The sequence below is a fragment of the Cinclus cinclus genome, chromosome 1, assembly GCF_963662255.1.
Source record: "Cinclus cinclus chromosome 1, bCinCin1.1, whole genome shotgun sequence".
Taxonomy (NCBI): Eukaryota; Metazoa; Chordata; class Aves; order Passeriformes; family Cinclidae; genus Cinclus; species Cinclus cinclus.
In genome coordinates this window covers 129,918,216-129,943,439 of record NC_085046.1, presented here as the reverse complement: position 1 = coordinate 129,943,439, position 25,224 = coordinate 129,918,216, and the positions used below count along the sequence as shown (strand labels likewise).

Genomic DNA, 25,224 nt, shown 5'->3' with positions numbered 1-25,224 from the left:
AGGTTTGGTTACCATTCAGGTATTCCCATAGTTTTCTTACGATCCTTGAGCCCTTGTATATAATACTAGAACATCCCAGATGTTTTCTCACTAGGACTGGTATATGTTAAATGCTAATCCCTTCCATTCAATTTATCATTCAGGAAATTGCAAAGTGCCAAAATTCTCTTCATGGCAGCCTAAAAATATTCACAAGGTTTCAACATCTCATCTAGAGCTCAGGAATAGGACCAAACTTTCCTAAACATATATGAGGACAGGGTTATGAGGAGTGATTCAAAAAATCTCAGTTTCATTGCACTCAGCACTATTTTCAAAGAATCACGGAATATCCTGATTTGGAAGGGACTCACTAGGACCAATCAAAGTCCTACTACTGGCCTTGTACAGGACAACCCCAAAATTCACACCATCTGCCTGAGAATGTTGTCCAAATGATTCTTGAACTCTGCTGCTGATAGGTTTCCAAGTACAGCCTGGAGGGAAATAACTCAGGAATGAAAAATTATCTCTTGTTACTACAAAGGACAAGGGATTTTCCATTTGCAAGTTGATAGAACTCCATTATTTGGCTGTTTCTAAATTTTCAGTGGTATTATAGATAAATATCTAAGAAATTGTTTTTAGTGGACCCTATTGTTCTTATATGTACACTAATTATACTTTTGTGTTACTGTCTGTCCCTTTTGAGAGATCTGCAGTGGAAGACAGAAGCAAAGTCTGTCGAGGTACTGGGTGGGGCTAAAAGGGTTAGTATGGAGGCAAACACAAAGATAAATACAAACACAAATGGCCTTTGCTGATTTGCCTAACTTCTCTCTAGATAATTTTTGTGACTGAGGACTTGCAGTTTGAACTTTGTGTCTGAGGGCAAGAAAAAGGGTGAGCTCTGGAGCTGTTCCAACCCTCTACAAGCTTGAAAAACATTGTACCTCCAAAATCCGGGAAAAGTGGACAGAACACTTTCACCAAAGAGGTCCATAAAAAGTCAACAGGTAAAATGTACTCGTATTCTTCTTTTTTTGGACCTTTCTATATATTATTTTTCCATGGAAGGAGGCAATTCAACTGTTAGTGAAATTGTATCAATTCTCAATGATCATTAGATTTACAAAGAGCAGAGAGTTGCCAGGACAACTTCTGCTCACTTATGAAGGATTCCCATGCTAATTGTAAAGCTCAGCATAGGGCTCTCAGTTCTCCTCCTGCCCCAGGTAAGGTGGGGAAGTTTGCCTTGGGGACACTACTGTCCAGATGACCTCTCAGACACATTTGTCATATGACTTAAAAACTGTCCTCAACACCTGGGGACAAATAGGTCTCCCAAAACTTTTCTGAATATATAAGGATTAATAGTTGTTGTGAAAAGTATTCTTTCCTAAATACTTTTTCAGTTTGTTTCAAATAATTATTAAAGTATTACTGAAATGCAGAGTGTAAGAATAAATTGAAGGTGAGTCCTTTTCCCTGCATGAAAACAGGAACCCTTCCCAAGGGACCTGAAATAAAGGATGTTCTCACAAGACTCACGTGTGCAGGTTTTTAGGTCCTCATTGATGACAAATCCTTCAGAGCACTGACAGACATAGGAATCACCTGTATTTAGGCACAGTTGCTCGCAGCCATGATCGCTTTCAACACAGTGGTCCACTCCTATGGATTTGTGTTAATGATTGGAGAAATCACATTGGTGTCATAGATACATAAACTATAACACTGCAGTTAGTACAGAATGCCTTTGCATAGCAAAGGAAAAAGATCAGTACAGCTTTTTACTTATGGAAGTATCCCCACCTACTTGAATAACCTGAATTAGTTAACAACACCCAAGTGAAATTAATACAACAACCCCACTTGGCACATGGCAAACTTGGTGAAGTACAGATTTCCTTCAACAATCACAATGTGGTTGAACTGACACAAAGTGGAGAGAAGGGAGAATCCTGAAGCCCAGTCGGGTCTCACCCACAGAATCACACTTTCCTTCTTTAAAAAGCAAGACTCTCTCTTCTGTTCGCCATTAAATTTTCACAGTAAATATGAATCTTAGTAATTTTTGAAATAGAAATTATGGCTTTCAGATTGTTTCATAAAGATTAAATTCTTTTGTCAACAGGATGACAAATCACCAACTTAAAACTTTAACCTGCCAACAGGTTCAAGTAGTTAAAACCTCGTGAGAAACAGACAGAAATTATGAGTGTGAGAACATCTTAACATGTTCCATTTCTTTGATTTTCCTATTTTTATTCCAAGCAATATTAAATGGAATATGTCTTTTTATGTGTTGTGTGCAACTAGTTGTGTGAAAGACAGAAGGTGGGGGAAGGGAAAGAGGGTTGAACTGGGTTTAAAAAATACATTTCCTCACAGTGGACAGCAAAGCTGTACAGTGAGATACATGCACGTGTACTATGGAATTTGCTGACTCTGTGAGTATAGAAAAGCCATTTTAGGAAAAAAAAGCTTTGAACTTCCTCATAGTGTTTTACTGTGAGTTAGGTAATAGCTTGTTTTAGCTATATAGGCCCAAATCACTTTATCTTAACTTAATGAAAAGTAGTGGAGTTCCCTCAGACACAAACACAGTCTCGCATGTCCCCTTTACAAATAATTTACAGATGTGAACAGACATGTCTGCAGCAATCTGTTTACATTAAAAAACAATCTGTACTTAATGTTAAATAATCACTTATTCTAAATATTTCTGTTTATTGGTTTCTTTAACTAAGCAATGAGTTCGCAGCAATTGGTCCAGATTTGCCATTATACACAGAGAAGCAATGTAGGCTTGAACAAATGAAGATGAGGTGTCAGTTTTTGCTAGCTAAACCAAGTTCCAGCGGAACCTCCTCCTTTTTCCAAGAGTTCACATCTTGTGTTCACATCTAGGCTTGTGTAACTTCTCAGAGCACACAAAAAATGTGGAAACAAAACCAAGAAAATACCCATAATCTCTGTGAAAAATTACATCTGTTTGGCTCCATCTTTTCAATACAAACACCCACACCAACATGAATTTTTAATGTTTAAATATTTGGGGCTCTCATGCAGAATTTTCCAACACATTCTTTCAAAGAGTGCAGTAATCCCAATGGTGCTAATTACTGTGATTTGGAAGTCATTATAATTGTAAATTTTGTAATCATATGTGCTTTATTACATGTGTAAAGTAAATGCAAGCAGGGGAAAGGACTGGGGAAGGCTCGCTGTTTTTTACAAACAAGGAATGTGTTAGGATATATTAATTTTTAGAAATTCAACTTAAGTTAGTCTAAAACTACAATTGTCAAAAAGTTGCAACTCATCCAGGTTACATTAAGTATGGCTTTATGACAGTTTGTTTAAAAATTCTTATTCCCTATCCTACTAAGTTTTTTTAAAAATTCAGCGACAGAATGTTCCATTGCAAAAGTATGTTATAAGTACATTGGGGAAAAATGCTGCCAATACTTCAGGTCATATGCAAAATGGTTCTCTGCAATAAAACTGTATTCTAAAACTGTGTGATGCCAAGTGGGCAGTGCTGCTGGGTTTCTCTGGGGCAGCACTGATCCTTCGTTTAGCAACATTCTTCGGAAAAAGGACACTTCATTGTGTCCATCATTGAAGGTGTACACATTCAGAAGAGATGGGTCTCTCCATATCCCCCCATGTCAGCATTCAGCAGTGTGAGGTGTGCAGGTTACACAGACCATAGGGATGTTCAGCAAGCACTGCCTTCACGTTAGACAGTGCTTTTGTGTGGAATGGCTGAACACAGTTCCCCAGTTATTTGGATTGGAGAAAATTATCCTTTAGTTCTCTATTGGATCAGGGGTCTCACTAAAGCATTACTTCACTCGGCCTGGCTTCTGGGGGATTTTACAGTAACGTAGGTTCGCATGACTCAGAAGTATCTCAAAAGGGATCCAGGAGTGTTTTCTCACTCTGTTCACACCTCTCCCTTGCAGCAAGCTAGTCACAGCAGTTCATGAGACACTCATTGCTGCACGTTTTGCCATGGTGTTATGGGGTGTATCTGGGATGACATTTGCACACAAACGACTCTTCCACGTTAACACATTCATGTGCACAGTCATGATGACCTAAAGCAAAGTTTACTTCTGTGCAGAGAAAAATTGAAGCCAGCCATAAGGATTTCTGAAGTAAAACAGCTAAGAAAATCTCCCTTTTCTCAAACAATACTGGATTCTGTGCTTTGGACACCTACTAAAGCTGACAAGGAGACAAAGATATGAGCAGACTGCAAAGACTCAGCTATGTAAGGCTTCACTTTGATCCCCACACATCTCCTCCTGTAAGTCATATGTGGTGGTGAAGGAGGAATGCCTGGTACTTGTCACCACTCACCTATTGTCCCTGATTTCTGAAAAGGGCATACATGCAAACATTCTGCTTTATTTTACAAGCTTAGGCAACATGACCCTTGTTACAACAAGATTTGGAATAGGAGCCGAATCCTGGAAACATCACCAGATTTGCAGCCAAATCTAAAACCCCAGAAGGAAAAATACCCCAAATGGGTATTACAATTTTCCTTTAATTTACAATTACATCCTTGGCAAGAAATATTTTATACAATTACATTCTTTTCTCTATTGGCTCTATTTGCTCTTCCAGGATTATTAAATCTATAAAAACCTGAATGTATTAAAATACCATATAGATAATAAAAAGCAGAATAGCATGGATTACTGCAAAAGTAGCACTGTGCAGACAAATATGCTTTGTGAGAAGTATCTTTAAGATGGAACAAAAATACAGTTTCAAAGCCAGATACATTTTGTGAGTGTCTAGAAATAGATTTAGATTGCTCCAAACAAGTTTGTTATTCATAAAAATACCAGTAGTACAATTTTCTCCCCTCAACAACTGAGTCACAAGATTAGCTATTTCATTTTGCTGAATATATTCTCTTTAAACTTTAACATTTTACAGTAAAAATCTGCTGTAGATTCCAGGCCTGGACTCAAGAAGGCCTGTAACACTAAGTCTTTCTAAAGTAAATATCATGTGTGACTGGTTTATAACACTGATGTTGCTCATGATGTTTTTACCATTTTTTAGGAAACTGTGAAGTTTCATGTGTGACTCTAAATTGATTTTGATAACAATGTTGTCTTTTCAATATATTTCTAAGCTGATGAAATGCATCTGTCCTTGGCTAAACCAACTGGTTAAAACAAGGTGACTTTTTTTCTTTTTATTTCAAAGCTGCTTGTGTCTTTACAAACCAAAGCCAAAAACTTTTGAATAAGTAAAGAACTTATTTTAAGTAATTTTGGTTCCTACATTAATCGTCAGGTTTTCACAAAAGTTTTCAAAAATGTCTAATATATAATATAATCTACTGAACAACAGAATGTATATTTTCCATCATAATTAATTCAGTTGGAATTCAAGTTTATAAAGAAACATTTGTTTCAACCTTAATTACAGCGAAAATTTCCATCCTTTCAGAAGGGAAACAATTCACTGCAGGTTCAAGAAATAAAAGCAGGTGAACTTTATTATGTCCAAAGAATTACTCACTTTTGCATGTTTTCTTATCTGGATTAAGTCTAAACCCTTCTTGGCATCGACAAAAATAGGAATCATCTGTATTAACACATTCCTGTTCACAACCATGGTCCTGAAGAGAGCAGTAGTCTGGTTCTAAACAACAAAAACATTTGTGTCAGTGAGTAATATAATTTCTCAGAAATAAACTAGGTGAAAAATTAGTTGTTTTGTTCTCTTTTGCCTTTTTTTTCTTCTTAGACACCATCTGGGTGTTATACCATATTGTTTCAAACCATGAAAATAAAAATGTTTCTTTTTTTCAAATATCTGTTCTACTGTTGTACACCTGACATGTACTACAAAGAATTATTAGAGAACAGATGCAGTAGAGAAGTTAGTCTTAAATATTTCTTAACATTTTGCAGCTAAGCCTTATACATGGCCTCATCAAAATTGCCTCTATTCACTCAGAGCATATTAGACATGATGTGTAATAAACACACATATGCTTTTGAATGCCATTCATTAGATCACAGCAGGACAAACAGAAGTGTGGATGTTTTTAACAGCTCTGAGTCCTTGCTTCACAATTCTTCCATTTGAAATACCCATGGAAGAGAAGATGAGCAGTCTAGAAACAGATACCACTTGTGGATAAAGTACCTTAGAAAGGAAAGCAATTGGACACTGAGCACTGAGTTATTTCCCATATAGTTTATCACAATTGATAAAGTCAACAAACCTGACATTCACTTAGATGCAGTGTGTGCCCATCACATGGTTTTGTGTCAGTGTAGTTAATTTATATTGGTGAAAAATGCTCCTAACCCCTCACCACTGCTAAAAGTAGATAAACAAGTCACAAATTACATAAATCACACTTGAAAAAATATCCAGACACTTCTGAACACCTCATGATACAATCTGAAAACTCAGATGGTTTTATTATTTCCAGAAGTTAATTAATTATTATTCTCAGAGGTGATCTGCTTTCAGGGGCATGGACAGTTCTGTCTTTGGATTTGTGGCAGGTTCATGGAACTGAGTGTTTATGTATGATGAAAGCCCTTTGTAATAATAAACCACCTATATTTTCAGAATAAATTAAGTGGAATGTGACTTTCTAAGAAAACTCAGTAGGACTATGTTATAATTTATGAACACTGCTCTGTATATTAATTAACATTGATAACATTAATAAACATTTCCTTTACCAAAGCTTTTTTTGACAGCATATGCACATATGTATATACATAACATGAAGATATCTTATCTGTTTACTAAAATGAAAATTAGAAAATATATTTTACTCAAGAGGGCACTGAAGAGACAGCCCATGAAGCCACCACGGTGTGTGCACCAGAGGATCACAGCTCTACGCTTTCTGGACCTACTCAGTGCTGTGGTGCATTTTCCTACTCAAATCCTTGCTCACTCAAGTGTGCAGGAGAGACTTTTCTGGGATAACTGATTCTGAAGATGACCACAAGGGTTGAGAAACATGTATTATCTTTGTTGAAACCTTGAGGCTATTCTGTTTGGGACAATAAAAACAACACTTCACAGGGCTTCATTGACACAGCCCAGATTAAGGATGCTAACAGAACCTTGCCCACCTACAAATTATGTGAACCCAGAACTCAAACAGGCCTTTTGTAAAGAACAAGAGTTGAGGCTCAGCAGTGCTCAGTACAAGCAGAAGCTGCCATCTGCATTCTTGAGGGGAGCAGCAAGAGTGGCAGGAGTCTCCTTAACAGTAGCTTGAATGTCCTTCACCTGCCTCACTGACAGAACAAGTTTGCTGTGCTCGTCCAGCCACAGAGCACTCTGATGGTTACCTTCATGAGCACTGCTCCCTCTGTTTCATTCTAAGGACTTTGGAATAGTTCCCAGAGAAAACACTTGTTAGGTATGCATGACCATACTGACAACACTTACATTTCCAAGCATTTCTTTGTAGCCATGAGCACAAAGGCTTCCTTTCTATTTTTGAAAGGGAAGTCAGGATTCTGAGACAATCATGAGATCTCAGGAGTGGGTGCCTCAGGACTGCTTGCTGATACAGAGAACCAGTCTGGCATGGGTGTGAGTCTTGACTAATCTCATCCCTGAGACTCAGCGCACAAGCCAAATATGTAGAAATTATGTTAAAAGCTTTAAAGTCACAAAAATTTTAAATCCAGTGATCTGTAGTTTGTTTGTTCTCACTGTTTATGCAGACTCAAACACAGTGTGATGCATAACATACGGGAACTAGGGGACACTTCTGCTCTGAAGAGCTCTCATGCTGTCTTGACTTTTGCAGCATTAAGAGCTACACAGTTCTTTCATTCATGCTTTAATTTATCAGCAAGGCTCAGAGGATATCAAAAGTAAGGAATAGTGGCTTAGTAAGTCTTATTTGTGCTTATTTATACCCAATATACTGTCTCAAGCAACAGATAGAGGATAGAGACAGGTTAAGCCTGAAATACTATTTTCTCAGAATATTCTATCAGATGTCAGCATTCTGTGAATCATCAATTTAAACATGTTAAAATAATGCATATAGTTAGGCAGTAAATTAAAAATCAGTGAAGGCATATGAAAGGTTTATGCAGTTTTAAGGACTTTCTTCAGTTCAAACTGGAGGAGAAAACACTGCTTAAAATCCACATTCTTACATCAAAGAAATTAACAAAATTTTGTGTTTGGGCAGTGGAAAGCACACTAAAATAAGATTTCAAATACATGTGGGTCTGGAAGTATATGTGGAAGTATAATTAGCCAGCCCTTAGCTGACAGATACTTGACAAATGGGAATGTTAATACAATCTACAAGTGATGTTAATCACTACAAATACTCTGGCCCTTGAGAAGCAGAAATTTCATCACCCCTGGTTCTGACCATCTAAAAATTATGAGTCCAGTCTGGCAAGTCATCCAGACCCCCTGTAAATTCAAGGAAAATACAGGCATATATTCCATAAATAAATTCATATATTCCATAAATAAATACATATTCCATACGTTTGTGCCAGAGCCGGGAGCAATCACCTTTGAGAAATGTATGTCTTCTTCCCTTGATGGTAAGAATACATGTACTGCCTGGATTACATGTTTTCTTCCGAAATGTTAAATTTAAGTGAATAGATATCAAGCATAATACACAAAATAGATACAGTCTATAGGTCAACCAAGCCTCTCACCAGAAGGACTGAAATGCCTCTCAGGCTGGGGAAACACAGAAATGCAATGTTGTATTGATGTATTTCTTCAGAAATAATGTTTGAACATATTATTCAATCGTATGGTCTAAATTCACCACTGGCAGCAGCAGTCACCTAAAACTAATGGAGCTTGCCTGCTTACAGGCACAATAGAAATATTTTTTATCAAAGCCCACATTTATGAAGAAAAGTAATTAGGAAGGTGCATCAAGGTTTTTCCCTTGACATTTCCTGAAAGGGAGCTATGACATTAAACACTATGAAGGTTTTAGCTTGTTTTCCCAATTATGGGAGACCTTGGCATGAATACTTTCTAGTCTGTCAGATCCTCTCTACTTCATGTCCATTCCTAACACCAGTAATTTTTTATCTTTTTAGCCTGGTGTCAAATTTGACAAATAACAAACAAGCAAAGCCATCAACTAATTATAAGCTGGTGGAAACATGGAAGCCTGGTAGAAGATACTGATACTGCCAGAGCTTTATCACATTATCAGAGAACTCACTCTGGAGAAAAATCTACAGAAAAAGAGACTGTAATGTTTCTTCTGATTGGAAAACTACTCATTATTTTAGATCATTTTACAAAGAAAACTGATTCTAAATTGTCTTGCACAGACTTGTTTGTTTACCCAGCTAGAGAGATTATATTCTAACTGAAAAAAAAAAAAAAAAGAATTATCAAAGAGAAATCCAAGGCAAAGCTTTAGCTTTTTGCTCTTGAAAAGAGGCTGGGTTTCATGTTAAAAGCTTCCTGTTCATAGGAGGGACCTTTACCCTTAGGCCCTCCCCTCAAAACCACTTGCTTTGCTTTTGAGACCTTTGGCTTCCAGGGCACTCCAACATTTTCTATGCCTGATGCATTAGTCAGCATTCCCAAGACCAGTGGGAGGATTACTGCTGACAGCTGGAAGACAGAAGAGGTACAGACTGTTCATAATTAAACTTTATCACAACTTACTTCTGCACGTTCTTTTGTCTGGATTTAAAATGAACCCTGGATGGCATCTACAGTAATAGGAGTCCTCAGCGTTAACACATTCATGTTGACAAGCATGGTTATCCAAAGCACAGTAGTCTACAACTGAAAAAGAACAAGACCAACATTTGCAATTAGGAAAAAAACTAGAACTATTATGCATTGATATTATGGTTCTAGTAACACAAAGTAGCTGTTAAAAAAGGAAAAACTGATGTAATTTCTGTCCTGAAAAGCCTGTCTGCAAAAAGTAGTGCAGTTACAACACCAGCTGTTAAATCAGATTTTAAATGAGTCCTGAATCACTTCTCAACTTTGAGCATTTATCAGCTCTCAGACTGTCAGGAGCCTTCTCAACATGTTTTCTCAGATCTGGAAACCATGCCTCAGTGAGTAACTCTGTCCAGATGTTCACACTGTAGGCCAGGGCACAGCAAAGTTTGTTTGATTTAGTTCTGTCTTCTGTCTCTCAAGTCCCAGACCTGGAATTGCTCTACTTTTCCTTAGTTCCCTCCCTGTATTAATTAGCTGTATTAATTCTCAAGGACTGTTCTTGTAGCTTGAGTATACAGAAGAATCTTGGCATTATCTTCTACACTGAGGACTGTCACAGTACATTCATTCCCTCTGTACAAAACAGCTACAACTGCAAAGCCTGAGAGCTTCAAGCTGATATTCACATGGGATATTTTGCTTATATCATGCCTTTTGCAAGAAAAAAAAAAAATCACAGGCAATCCAGTCACTTATTTCATAAGTCTGGTCATTACACAAGTCCATATTTAAAAGTTAGATTGCCAAAGGGTAATAAAGTAATACTTCAGAGTTTACTCTGAATAAATTAAAAATAAGAAATTTACAAGCCTATTCAAAGTTGCTAAAGAAATTAAAGGATTATTAAAATTTCTTTGCAGGTTAAGCTTCATCTCCACAACAAAAGTCTTAGAAGAAATTAAAGATAAGTTGCAAAGCTGGTGCTCTGCCTGCAAAGAGCTGCCAGGCCTACATTAGGAAAGTATGCCTAATTCTTTCTGCAGAAGACAGTGATGTGCTTCATACCAAGACAGGTTCCTCTTTGTCAGCTGACTAAATGTTTTCACTACTTTATACTGCTGAGCCTCACCAATTTCTTTAAGAGGCAGTAATTTGTTTTAATGAAATCAATTCTTTCTGCAATTGCCTCACATAAATCATGCACACTCAGGTGTGCTACTATATTTAGTCAAAATCATTTAGTCAGGAAAGCAGATAATCTATTTCAGTTACTTTGAAAGAATTTCTTTCAACCCTTCAGAATATTTGTGTTGAATCAAGTTAAATTAAACTACTTACTAGCTACCATGTGATACCTGGCAAGAACCTTTCTGTTTCCAGACTGAATTGATTCATATTGAAATCTATTTACTGAATACATGTTTCAAGGATATAATGTGTCATAGAATTAGCTTTCCTTTTCAATTAATTCTAACCACTTGCACATTTTCAAGTGTTTGAAAGACACATTAAGAATTAGGTAGGCCAAAGAATATGTGCTATCAAGCATCATGCCTGAGAAATAGCCATATGGATATCTCCGTAAAGTCACCTCCTCCTCTGCATTTAAACCTTAACAAAATTAATTTCTACTGCAATACCTACAACTGCCCAAGCAATGATTATATCAGTGAGAATATTCAGTTGGAAGAGACACACAATGTCCATTTAGTCCAACTGCTTGACCAGTTCAGAGTTGGCTTTCTCCAAATGCCTCTCACACATTGACAGGCTTGTAGCACCCACCTCCTGTAGGAAAGCTGTTCCAGTGTTTGACCACCCTCTTGGTAAAGAAATGCTTCCTAATATCCAGTCTAAGCTTCCCCTGGCACAGCTTTGAACCACTCCCACATGTTCTACCCTTGGGAGAAGAGCATATTTCTATGCTGAGCCATGAGATACACATGAGAATATGAAAACTCGAGATTTCCCTGTTTTGAGATTTATCTCATGTCTATTTCTATAAGAATTCTTTTGAAATAATTTATTAATGTCCTTTTTAGGGAGCAAGCTATTAATTCAGTTGTCATCTCTGCAAGTTTGTTCCACCTTGTTTTTCTCACTTGGTATTAGTTAGTAAGTGATGGGAACCATATTTTAATTCCAGTTACTTGTTCTGCACTCTGGGTGCTCGTATTGCCATCTCTGAACTGTGGACTGCATGTGTCACCTTTCTCATAAGGGGTTGTTTTAGCCCTATGATGTTTAATAGAGGTTATTCAGGCTTGGGTGGATGAAGGAAGTTAAGGAGAAGGGTAGGAGAAAAAGGTGTAAAGTAAGTAAAGGCATAAAGTGGACGAAAAAGAACGTGAGGGAAGAACAGAGCACTCATGGAAGGCTCATAAGAACCTAAGAAGCAGACAAAAAATCCAGCAGTGCCAGGACTGCAGAGAGGTGCCAAGAAAAGAGGATCCAAGCCCAGCAGCTGCACTGAGATGGAGACAGTCTAGCACTAGTGCCAGGAAAGAGAGGACAGAATGTCCAGCAGCACCAAGGTGGAGAGACTGTGTCCAGCAGCATGATGGAGAAAGAGTACCTCATTACCACCAAACTTCAACTGACAGGATTTTGTCTATGTGAAAAACAGTTCAAAAAAGGCAAAGAGATAGTGGCCTGCCAGACAGATTTACTGCTGAGCAGACAGTTTCAAGTATTGTTTAGCCTACAAATTTGTTCATCAACTGTGCATTGCAAACACTCAGAGTGGTTGATTGTTCAGTGATCAGCTTGAATGGACACATTGTTAGTTCTGGCTGTGAGATTTCATATAATTATTGCCGTTCAGGTAACTGGCTGGTACATGTCAATAAAGCAATTAGTATCACTACTGATCCTTAAATTAGCCATCAGAAAAGTTCAATAAACATGGCCATGGAATGATGTTTCTGCACTTTCTCATTGGCTTTTGATGGAGTTAAAACTTTGGAAGTCTTAGATATCTTAGATGGAAACATTTGACTCTTTCCCAGAATATCACAATATGAATTTCTTACTGAAATTCTGTTTTCATTCTCTGGAAGGGGAGAAATGACTAGCTTAATTGAAGTCCTTGCTTTTTGCAAAATTTGTTATTGTTCTCAGTGATCTCTAGTATATGTGTACATCAAGATCTTTCTTCTGATCCTCTTCATTTGATAATAAATACTTCCCAGAAAGGAAAGGTTAACTAGCTTAGGAATAATGAAAACTGAGAGTTATCACTACTAATTTAGTGCTATACATAGTCTCCCTTAAAAATTTTTCCAGCAAGGATGATTATTCATTGGTGATCACATCTGCAGAAGTTGTACATGCTTAGTAGTAGCATATTCCTCAAAAATCTCAAATTGTTCAAACCTGAAAAGTCAAATTCTGGAGGCTGACAATATGATTTGCAGACAAATTAGCATCACATTCATAAATTACCCAGACAAGCTTTTCCTGTTCAGGAAATGTAGATAAACTAAGTTCTGCACAGATCAAATATAATTAACATACATTGAACCATTCTTGTACATCAGTAATAAATTTAAAAGTTAAGTGGCCAAATATGCAACTGCAAAAGAAAACTAAAAAATAGAAATTGCAATAATGTGCTTTAAAATCCCAATTAGTACTGCTAATTATTGTAGTAGTATGAAAAGCATGTACTCATGTTTTGCTGCTAAAATGTGCAAATCAGTAGAAATTAAGTGGAGAAGAAAAACAGCTATAAAATGCAAAATAGTGAACCCATGCATGCTGTATTTTGAAAAAAAAATGAAGAGACAACATGAAATCTTTAAATGTCAACAATAGTGCTTATAATAAATACTTATCTCTTCAAGCTAAAGAGAGTCAGTGAGGAGGTAGGAAAAAAATGCCAAAGATATATCACATCTCCAAACAGCACTCTTCCCAGAATTTGCAGATACATGATTAACAGGCAAAAACCCCAAATACCAATGCAAGAAATGTAGTAAGTGGAATAGAAATATTTGAAGTTTCAAATAACAAAAATAGACTTTGTATTTATTACAAGGGATAGTATTAGACTTCACATACAAAGAATTTCACCAGAATGATGCTCTGGTAGCTGGTAAGAATATCTTGGGCTGTCAAGGAACTTCAACTTACTAGAAAACAGTAACAACAGCTGATGGCACTAAGTGTGAATATTTCAGATTAGAATATATGGTAGGAAAGAATTTGGGATGAAAGAAGTTACCAACACAAGTCACATATTTTTTGTCTTAAGATACAGTCAAACAAATAGCAAAGTATATCCTTTATCCTAATACAAGTAAAGGCCAAGAGGGTCAGCTAAGGTTATTAGATGAATGATAGATATAGAAATTTGGGACAGAACATAAAAACTTGCCTAAATAACCAGTATTATCTGCATTTTCAAAACAATTTGGCTTCATAAAGCAGGTCCTTAAAATGGTATATGGGTGGCCAAATTATGCTGGAGACAAATTATATTGAGACCTTTAAATAACCCTATACTGAAATCATGAAACTACAAGTAAAGGAAGCATTTCTGAAGAGCAAGCACAGAGTGAATATTTCTCAAAACCTCATGTTATCCCTAAAAACCCTTAAAACCTTGTTCGTGTGTTCTGTGTGGAGTTATATGCAGAAAGTTCCATAAACTGACACTTACTTTGCATCTCAAAACAGGGTTGTTCTTCAAGACAATAGCTCTTTGAAGGTAATAAGAGAAAGACATGTTAGAGCTGTCTTAAAATGACAAGAAAGAGTAGGGTGTTGGACAAAAGCATTGTGGCAGCCTGTGGCAGAACTGAGGCCAAGGATTCACTTGGATTAATTTCCATGGAACTTCAATTTGAAATTAAGCACATGTCTAAGTCCTTGACTGAAGAGAATACCTAACAAATAATGCAAATTTTTGTCCAGATCTCACTAGGGCTTTTTGCAGAGGAAACCAGAAGACAGTATTTTCTCAGAATGTAGCACAGGAGAAAAGTTTACAAGAATAGGTACATAGGCTTGTCAAAGAGATTATAATAGAAATATTTACCGTGTATAAACAGGGAAGAAGAGTGAGATACAGTGTAAAAGAGAGAGAAGTTTTATGCAAAAAAAATTGTGCCATATTTCCACACTCTCTCTTTTGAGTTGTTATTCTTGGAGCTGATATTTATTTCCACATTGCCCGCAGTGAAAATCAAAGGCACTTAGTGGATGGTTTCCTAAAGTGGCTAAATTTTCCTTAAAGTCATCTTTCCAAAAGGGGATAGAAATTTCTCCTCACGACACCATAAAATCAAGTGAAAAAAAATCAAGAAATTTTCCCCTTTCAAGTTTTGTGTATAATTTCTGTCTGAAGAGGAGCTACCGAGTTTGTCCACCTTTGCTTTTTTGATGGCCATATGCCAGTACATTGCTGGCCACCTACATGGATCTTGAATAAAACATTGGGTGTGATGTTTCAAAATGAAAAATTATTTTCCGTGTGAAATTGGTTGGAACAATTTTCCCAAGACACCGTTCATTATCAGTAAATGACTACAAACATGTTAATTATGTGTTCTTTCTCACCTACCACTCATGCAGGAGAACATAATTGTCTGTGGGAAAAATGGATACTCATTTATATTGAATTTTGCTTTGGTTTGTGTCAAGAGATAAATGTGAATTGCTGAATTCATACTCACCAACACAACTCTTTCCATTTGCATCAAGCTCATACCCTTCATAACACTGGCAGACGTAGGACCCCGGTGTGTTCACACAAATCTGCTCACAGGCATGTTTCTCCACGGCACAAAGGTCCTGAGCTACAACACATAATTGCATGAGTATGAAATTCTTTCACCTTTTACAATGCACAGGTAGACTACAGATCAAAATAAACTTCAGGAAGCTCTTTAGAGATGACCTCATTTTAACACAGATCTTGCCAATGTTCTGTCAAACAGTGAAAGCCAATAGGATCAGCCACTCAAAACTGAGGCTCTCATTCCTTCAGATGAAGGCAAAGACTATTAATGGACCAATAGTGCCTAGTAGAGTTGCTTGATGTATGTTTCCCTAGAAAGTTCAAAGGACATTCTTCAGGGATTTTTTTAAAAACAGAAAAGTAATTGTGTTTATTTGTGTATTTTTTGATTTTTGGGGTTTTTTGTTGTGTTTTTTTGCATAACCAGATAAATGATGATGAGATTGAAAAGGGAAAGAAAAGGAAAACACAACAGCAAAAAAACTTGGTGATATTTAATTTCTGAGGTTTAGAATTTTTTAGTTTTATGCAAAATACCACAACAAGTTACCCCTCCCATGCAAAAAATCTCAAAAAAATTACCATGACAAATGAGGTCAGTTCAGCACCTAGCCAAATAAAGCACACTGGCCTTTCTTTTCAACAGACTAAAGCTTTATGAGAATCCCAAGTTTCCCCAGCGAAAGCTCTGGAAAGCAGAGTACTTTGTGTTGCTCAAAGACTGCTCAACACATAATGGTCATTTACAGCTACAAAATAGGCTTTTGGAACATGTTTGAGGAGATCAGCCAAGCAAAAACAAATTTTCTTTTATAGCTGTCTGCTTCATATCAAGCTGCATGATGAACAGCATAAAGAGTCGCTTAACTCTTTTGTTCCAGTGTAAACACTCACAAATAGATAATTTTCCAGCTTGTTTCAGCTACATTCCTCTTTTGTGTTATTTTGTTTATTAATGTAAGATTTGAGCATCTCTAAAGAAGAATGGGAGAGATTAGTTAAACAAACAAATACAGTGTAATAAGTAAAGAACACCCATTATCTGACACAAACACACTTCTCTAGAAAAGTTAGACCACAGTACATGAGAGGAGCATCCTTTCATGGATGCAAAACCATCATAACTAAACAAATGCAAGAATATTTTAAGTTGAACAAACAAACCATTTCTCAGACTGAAGCAAAGTTGTCAGGTCATTGCTGATTGAAGCCATTTGGTTAAGGTCTTTAAAGAACTGAGTATTGATAGCATATACATTCACAACATTAGGAAAAATAAAGAAGAATAAAAGAGTCAAAGTTTAGGTACAAAAGAATGAAAAGAGAGTGTAACATCAGGCACATACCATTAATCTTTTCTGCAGTGTTTAATTCCAAAAGTGTTAAATTATGCATATAAGGTAATTATTTGCTCAAAGGAGGAGCTGCCAAATACATCCAAACCTTAGATAAATACATCTGGTTTATGTTGATCATGTATTGCACTTAACATAAACATTATGAAGATTTATTTTACTTAGATGTCAGGTGAGGAATCCATTGTCTCTGTGCACTTGTGGGCAATTAACAGCTAGTGAAGGTAACTAAAACACTCACAGACTGTGCATTTTTCTATCACTGTGGTTCCCCTTCCTCCAGAACTAAGCTGTCCCCTTTGTCCAGGCTTGGCTCCTCAGCCTCATGAAATCTGTTACCTCTCTGTGGGGGTTTTAGACGTAATGGTTTGACCCTCTCTAGACTGATAGTGCATCCTCTCTCTCCTTCACCAATGATTTGCACCATCCTAGCACATTTAAGGCCAGTTTGATGACTCTCAGATTTCCAGTGCAAATTGCTAAAATTAGTTTATAATTAGGTGATGTAAAGAAAAACAAAGGCTACAAACACATGGAAGGACTAATTTCCCTTTCATATGGCTCAGACTGCAATCTGGTGTCATCTGATTGATGATCAAAGCATGTACAGAATCAAAGAAATCATGTGAGAGGTAAGTGAGGAAAACTAATAGAAAACATAGCTAAAAAAAAGAAGGTAAAACAATGCAGCAAAGGGCCTTGAAAAATGAAAGAAAGGGAGCATAATGAAGGCTACTGTGCATGGGTCACCAGCAGCAGGAAAATTACACACAATTCCAAAACTCTTGGAAATTAACCTGTATTTGAAGCAGTGCAGTACTCAAATGCTGAACTACTGGCTGAGAAAAGCCATGGAAATGTAACAGAGTAAAACGAAGAATATTTTTTCCTACTTGTAATTAATTTTTTTAACTGATTCACATACCTTCACTTTTTAAATTTGTGCTTAGCATTTGATATTAAGCGTAGCTCTAAGAAAGAGAGAATAAGAATCCACTAATCTCAAGATACCTGGTAGTTCTATGGCACTCTCCCGGGATACAGAACATCAAACACAATGTTAGGATTTGAACCTGCAGTCTTCACCTTAGTTCTAAATTATTGATTGTAAGAGGTACATCCTATGCTTTTGTGATGCTGTCTCCCATAGTTTCTTGAAGAGATGTTTTCCAAAATTTTTCTTCTGGCTAAAATCAGTTTAGCAGCTTTAATTTGAATCCATGCACTTTCATTTGAATCCGTTCACTGCTGTGTGATAAAAACTCGATTTTTAGCAAGTACATTTTCCACAAGTAATTAAAGATACCGTTACACAATTTCTTTAAAAATAGGTGGATACAGAAATAAATTTGACATATACCTCTAATGTAAATTGCTGTTAATTACTAGGAAAAAAAGTTAAAATGGACTAAGAAAATACTGATCACAAAGATCAAAATTAAAGTGAAATAAAGTATGTTACTATAAATTATACAGCCAATTACTCAAAGCCAAAAAAAGGTCAACACTTTTAAAGAGAGGAATGAGAGCATAAGCAAGACTTCTGAAACCATTCTTTGAAAGGTTGCAAACCCTTATATTTCCACCAGCAGTGAGAAAGAGCTATTCAGAATGTCAGGTTATTTCAGTTTTCTAGTATGGGGTATACTGCAGCTTTCTGTAACATTCCATACTGTTGCCAGCTGGACAACTTAATAAAGTATCTACATTCACTTCATTTGAGATGATAAAGTTATTTATTTGGTTGTGTTTCATTGTCGAACTTAATATAGCAGTAACACTCAAATGCAATTTCATATAGTTACAGTGTACCTCTGCAGAGCTGTGTATAAAATTTAGATTGATGTACTTCAGAAAGATTTGTAAGAACTTCACTTACACAAAACAAGAAAAATAATTACAATTTCACCTTTCTAGACACATTCTGATGATTATCATTAATTATGCACTGACCTCAGTTCTTTATGAGCCCAACAGAAAGGGTAGGTGATATTAAGCACCTTTTGGGAGTATGAAAGAGAAACAAAAGATAACATACTGCTGCAAGTCTTCTGGTCAGCATTCAGAATATATCCTTGTTTACATCTGCACAGGTAGGAGCCAGGGGTGTTTATGCAGAAGTGATCACAGTGATGCTCAACTATACTGCACATATGAGGCACTGGAAGAAAACAGGAAACCATTATTAGGTGCTGGTCTTAATTACTTGTGGTCACAACTGAAAAAAAATCTGGTGTAGAAAATTTTAGCGAAGTAACTGAGAAATTTCAAATTAAGTGTTGCTAGCAACAAAAATTAGAGTTTAAGAAAATAAAAACAAACAAGGGAGAATCTGAAAAAACCTAATTATTTGGTGGCCCTACAAAGACAGTGAAACAAACCTATTATAATCAACTTTAGAAAATAAGTGAAATTTAAGTGTAAGCTGATTTAGAGAACATTCAGATTATTGCATGAAGAAAATCACCACACAGCACCCAATAATAAAGAAGAATGACAAAAAAACCAAAACCAAAACCAAAAACTAAACAAAACAAAAACTTAATGAGGAGTCTTTGCTTACTTAGTTATTAATGTTGAGGAACCTGCAAATAATACATGATGACACTGAGGATATGTATCTCCAAGATTCATTAAGCAGGAACTGAGTTGAGCTACCCTCCAGTTTATAAATCTTTCTGATTCTATTTTTGTTCTGTTTGTATTTTATGTCTCTAATAGAAAGTATTAAAATGCAGCAGACGGACAATAAAAGAGAAAAAGAATGGAGGCCCATTCAGTCAAATTCATTGTTGAAGTATTTTTCTCCAGAGCAGAATTTGGGGATTAAGATATCTTGATGTTTTCTTTCCAGTGCAGCATTGCTTGTATGTAATCTCTATAATATATAAGTGATTTACTTCTCAGAGAATATTGTATGGCAAATTAACTATTTTGCTCAACAGCAATTAGGGATTGATGTGTCCATTAATGTGCTAGGTTGACAAAGTTCAAAATTTATGCAATAGGGATTAACAGCCATCTTCTAGAAGCCACAAAAGAAGCCTGCTAAGTAACTTAATGTGGTAGGTGTGGTACTTGTGGAAAAAACCCACAAGGGATTTTAAGATACATACTATGTATCTGCTCTCTGGCATGGTTACAAGAGCTAGATATTTATTGCTAACATACAAACCACCACAATTCCCTAATCTCTTAATCAGCTTCTTGGATCTCACAAATTTCTCCCACAATAAAACTTCTCAAGTACTTTTATGTGAACACAGACCTACTTGGACTTCTTATCATCTTTCTGCCATTCTGAAAATGAAGCATTCAGTGAGAAGAGTCCCAATAAATCAAGTTTCTTCTGAGAGTACATTGTTACTGTCTATTACCAATCTTCTCATCTACCAGGCAAGCATAATGAACATGTTCTGAAGTGTTTCTGTTGCACCCATTTCAAAGCAGTGATACACTGGCCTTTAGTCAGAATTCTGTGGTGGAGTCTGTTCTGAATGATTTCTGCAATCTCATCTGTTGCAGGAGGTGTTTGGTGATCACAGGAAACGACTGAAGTAATAGAAAGGGTCATCTCATAGTTAAGGAATCTGAACATGAGCATTGCTGTGAATTAGATTTTATGTCTGTATCACAGGGTCTCAATTTGAGACAATAATACCAGTATCTTCAAGGAAATATCAGCCTTCACACTGTAACTGTTCAGATAGAAACACCTGAATCTCAATTTGCAAGAATGCAAGTGATGGCTGTAGAGATGTGAATAACATGTTGTATTAGTCAAAAATGTTGAATGCCTGAAAATCACACCAGGGATTGCACTGAGACAAATATTTAAAGTTAGTGGGTGGTTTTGACAAACTTAACCCTGATTCTGTGCCTCATTTCTCCAATGTAAAATGGGGATGACACCATTATCTAATTTACAGGAATATAACAAAGACTTTGTTTGCCTTTGACTGCTCCATCCCAAGTTCTGTCTTTCTCACACTTCATCTAATCTCCATCTCCTTTCCTGGATTCTTTTCCCATTTCCATCAACATTTTTCTCAGTTTTCAACTCTTGTCTTATTCTTCATGCCTCTGATCCCTCAGGATACTCTTTGCTTCAGTTTTACCTTGCTGACTAGGAATAAAAACGGGTTCTGGCTTCAGCTGGTGTTTCTGACATCCCTAAACCTTTATCAGTCAGGGGCAGCAGCTGTAGGGAACCTCTGACTTCACGGAATGGAGCATATCCAGTTTACAGGGATTCTTCTGAGCACATAGGTCCTGGGTACTTAGTCTCCTCCTCCAGTAGTAAGTAGAGGTTAATTTGGCTTAATTTTTTGTTTTCCCCACAGAGCTTCACCATTTGGTCATGGTTTTGTCACTTTATCACAGGAACCATGAAGACACATTCCTGCAGATATAAGGGTGATCCAGATACCAGTGCAGCTCAGGGGCTGAGGTCTTTCCCCACAGCAGGAAGCCCAGCAGACAGCATTCCAGAAGACTTGACCAGGAGGGTGCCTTCAATTGCTTCAGCAAAGAAACAAGGTGTCCACATGTTCCACTCAGCTACAATGATAGTGTCTTTGGGTCCACACCTGGGAGGACTTAAAACTAGCTACATTTCCTGGAGAGAACGTAGGTGCTCTAGGAAGCAGAGGCTATCACTACTCTCTCGAAATTCAGAAAGCTGAATGCTGTCTCACAAACGAGATAAAATAAAATGTTTTGGATCCTATCTGCAATTTAGTACCTTATGTTGTAATCCATATGAATCTAGCAGCTTAAACTCTCTGTTGGATCTGTGTCTGGGTTTTGAGCAAGTCTTAGGATCTCCCTGTGAATTCTCAGCACAGCAAATCTTGTGGAGGCATTCCCTGGGAGAAGGAGGCAACCGCTATCCTTGTCACATCCACAGTCCTCCATCAGCAGTGGGGGGGTGGCTTTACTGAGAAACGCACGTGTTTGATTTAAAGTAAGCAAAATAACCCTAATAAATTTATTTGGCACTGCTCAGTCAAAAAAAACCAAAAAAAAACCCAACAAAACAAAAAAAACCCAAACAAACAAACAACAAAAAAACAAACAAACAAAAAACCCCAACCAAGTAAATGGTATTTGTACTGGATGTTTTTCTAAAACACAGTCTAAAAATTAGCATTTACTGTGCATTCAATTTAAACTCTGTATCCATGATTAGTTTACTCTTTCTTGGTTTTTAAATATATCGTACTACACCAGCTAATAATACAGCAAGGAAAAAATGGGATAAAAGTCTATTATCTGATGAATGTCTGTGTTGGTGTTTTGTGCTGAGGCAGTTCAGCTGGTCTTTGAAACAATTTTGGAAAAGATCAAGTAAGGAAAATTCTCCAGACTGTACTTACAATAAGCTGCAGTTCTTTTCTGGCAAAAGCATCCCCAGACATGAGTGACTATTTAATCTCATCATGCATTCTTTTTCTGGATTCTAATGAAAATACATCAGCTAAATGCCAAATTTGTATGAAATACTTTCATGTTTATCTCAGGAATAAATTAAAAAGAGAAGTCTACTAAGTACACAGATTTAAGTAAATTAATTACAAGAGCCACAATATTTTCATAAGGTAATTCCTTATCAGGGAATTCCAGATGGAACTGATATCTCTGTTGTAAGCTAATATGTATTAAAATATTTACTTCATTGTATGAATTAATAGTACCACTGTAATGGCTTTTCCTAACATTCTGTATTTAAAATAGAATATAAAAACTTCCAGTCACAAGACATTATTATTATATACAGAAATTATTATTTGCATAGAATTAGTATGTAAGCTTTGGAAGAGGAACCCATGGACTCTCAAGAATAAATAACTGAATGACTGTTGAGCAGTTTAAAATTTCACTACAAAGGGAGATCACTTATGAAGAGATGAAAAAACTTATCTAATATTCAAATAGCAAAGATCATAAATTTGTTGCTATAATGCAATAAATAGGAAAATCGTGATATGCGTGTTTACCTACCTGCTTATGACCTCGAGCAATTAAATCACATTTTATGGCACTTAAGAGTAGCATGAGTTTTCCCCACATGTATGACTGCTTTCTGGATGTGGTTTGGCTAATCTCCCTTCAATACATATGCTCTAACTGATAAGGTTTCATGTAAAAAAAAAAAAGATTCATTATAATGCATATTTTTTCTGTTTCATTTTCATCTATGTGTTCAAACCTATACATAAAAATCTTACCACAAAGTTTAGTCTGGAAGGCAGAGGTCAGTGTTTCAATCTGACTGAAATTAGCAACTAGAAACACATGTTCTTCATGTGGTTCACTCCCAATGGACTTCAGAGTGTTCATATCCACTCTTCCCACTCCAATAGCAAAAATTAGGATTCCTGAGTTTCGTGCTTTAGCAGCAATCTCTGCCACAGGATCCTGAGGTCTCCCATCTGTCACGATCATGATAATTCGGGGCACATTCTGCCTCAGAGGTCGGACCCCCTCTGCCTCTGAAAATGCAATGTTCACTGCATACTGCAGAGCCAGCCCAGTCATGGTGCCGGTGGCCAGGTGCATCATCCTCTTCACTGCTCTTTCGATATCCTGCTTCCGCCTGAAGGTCTTCAGTGAAAACTCCTGTTTGACGGTGCTGCCGTATTGAATCAGACCCACGCGCGTGGCATCAGGGCTGATGTCCAGAAACTGCAAGATGGCCAAAATGAACTCCTTCACTTTTTCAAAGTCATAATGGCGCACACTTCGAGAGCTGTCAATGATGAAAACAAGGTCCAGACTTTTGTTGTTGCAAGTGTTTTCTAAAAGGAAAATGCAAACAAAAATACTTTACAGTTTCAAAAGGCAAATAGGTTCAAGTTTAAACAAACACTCTGACAAGTGCTGTGAAAATTCAGGAAAAATAGGAGATACCACAATTAAGACTATTTGGGCTATATAAATTTGTTCTCCAGTAAATAACAAAAATTGCCTGATACAAAAAAATGCCTTGATCATCATATGTATTTTTTTGTGTGTGCAAGTGCCCAGAATGGTTAATGGCAGTGGAATGCTGAGATGGAATCACTCAATCAGAGAGTAACTTGGGTTGGAAAGGACACTAAAGATCATGTAATTCAACCCCCTGCCGTGAGCAGAGACACCTTCCACTAGACCAAGTTGCTCAAAGATCCATCCAACCTGGCCTTAAATATTGCCAGTGATGGGACATCCACAATTTCTCTGGTCAACCTGCTCGAGTTAAGGATTGCTTCCCTTTATCTAACCTAAACCTGGCCTCTTTTAGTTTATTATTAGTTCATTACTTTTTGTCCTACAACTACATGCCCTTGCCAAATGTCACTCTTCAGGTACTTGTTAGTTACCCTGTTGTGTCTTTTTGAGATTTTGACCTCATTCCCCATGCAGGGTGGAAATAGTCTCTAAATGACAATTAACTATTTACGTGGGCTGCACTGTGGCAGTTTGTGAGACAGGGCCTGAGAATTTAGAAATCTATACTGTGACAAGTCAGGGGGGTATTTCATTAGAAGCAGGGGAAGCAGAACACAAAGAAATACAGGTCAAAACATCTGTTAATTGCACTGACTGGAAAGAGCTGTGAAGGGACTGATTTTTCAAGGAAGTTGGCAGTAAGCAGCACTTTGCATGTACAAAGTACTGCTCTCAATGACGTCAACTGCAGCTGTGAGTGCTCAGCAGTTCTGCAAATCAAATGCTATGATTTCAAACATGTAATTAATACCCATCTGGGGAAAGTTTCATGTATTGGACTAGTTCAGCATCACAGAGAAATTCTATGGTTGCATCAGAGAGAAAATCCTGTTGTCTACACTGAGTGTTTGGCACTCCACTTGCCAAAAAAACCCCTCATACTGAACACTCCCTGAAATCTGTGTCAGTCATCAAAAGTCCTTTTTTCCAAGAGCCACTGAAGCAGAAATATTATGGACAGAGTATGTCTGTATCTGACAATGGCACAGATGGGCAGGCCAAGCTATTATGGATAGCAGCAGAAGTGAAGGCTGGCTGCCTTCTAGATATCCTATGAGCTTTCTGGGACCCTGAGTACACCCTCTGGCTTATGTTCAGCATCCTTTTCTGAAGAAATATGAGAAATATGAGACACATGCATGAGTTGGATGAGAATGGATACGGACTGACCACTCACAGGAAGCCAGCATGCGGCAGGTTTGAGGCAAGTCTGCGAGGTGAGTTATCAGACTTGCCACAGAAGAAGACAGCATATGGAAAAAGCTTAAAAGGACTTTGATGGGATGCTGATGAAAAGAAATCAATGGAGATTTAATGTGTATGCTAAAGACTCCTCCAAATTAGGAAATCCCTCAGTGACAAAAGTATTGCATTTCAGGGAATAAGTGCAGGTGGCAATTTGTTGTTCTTAAACTATTCCACATGCATCTACTTTTGACCTCTGCA

The 25,224-nt window shown here is 37.0% G+C and overlaps 1 protein-coding gene across 1 annotated transcript in view; it reads right to left on the bottom strand.

The window, feature by feature from the left end:
* Nucleotides 1-25,224, bottom strand: part of MATN2 (matrilin 2) — a 57,768-nt gene that overhangs the window by 21,068 nt on the left and 11,476 nt on the right. The window contains exons 2-7 of the mRNA XM_062490456.1: nt 23,016-23,585; nt 18,824-18,946; nt 15,366-15,488; nt 9,676-9,798; nt 5,536-5,658; nt 1,531-1,653 (exon numbers count right to left, since the gene is read on the bottom strand). Of these exons, the coding sequence (XP_062346440.1) occupies nt 1,531-1,653; nt 5,536-5,658; nt 9,676-9,798; nt 15,366-15,488; nt 18,824-18,946; nt 23,016-23,585 (1,185 nt within the window). The remainder of the gene's footprint in view (nt 1-1,530; nt 1,654-5,535; nt 5,659-9,675; nt 9,799-15,365; nt 15,489-18,823; nt 18,947-23,015; nt 23,586-25,224) is intronic.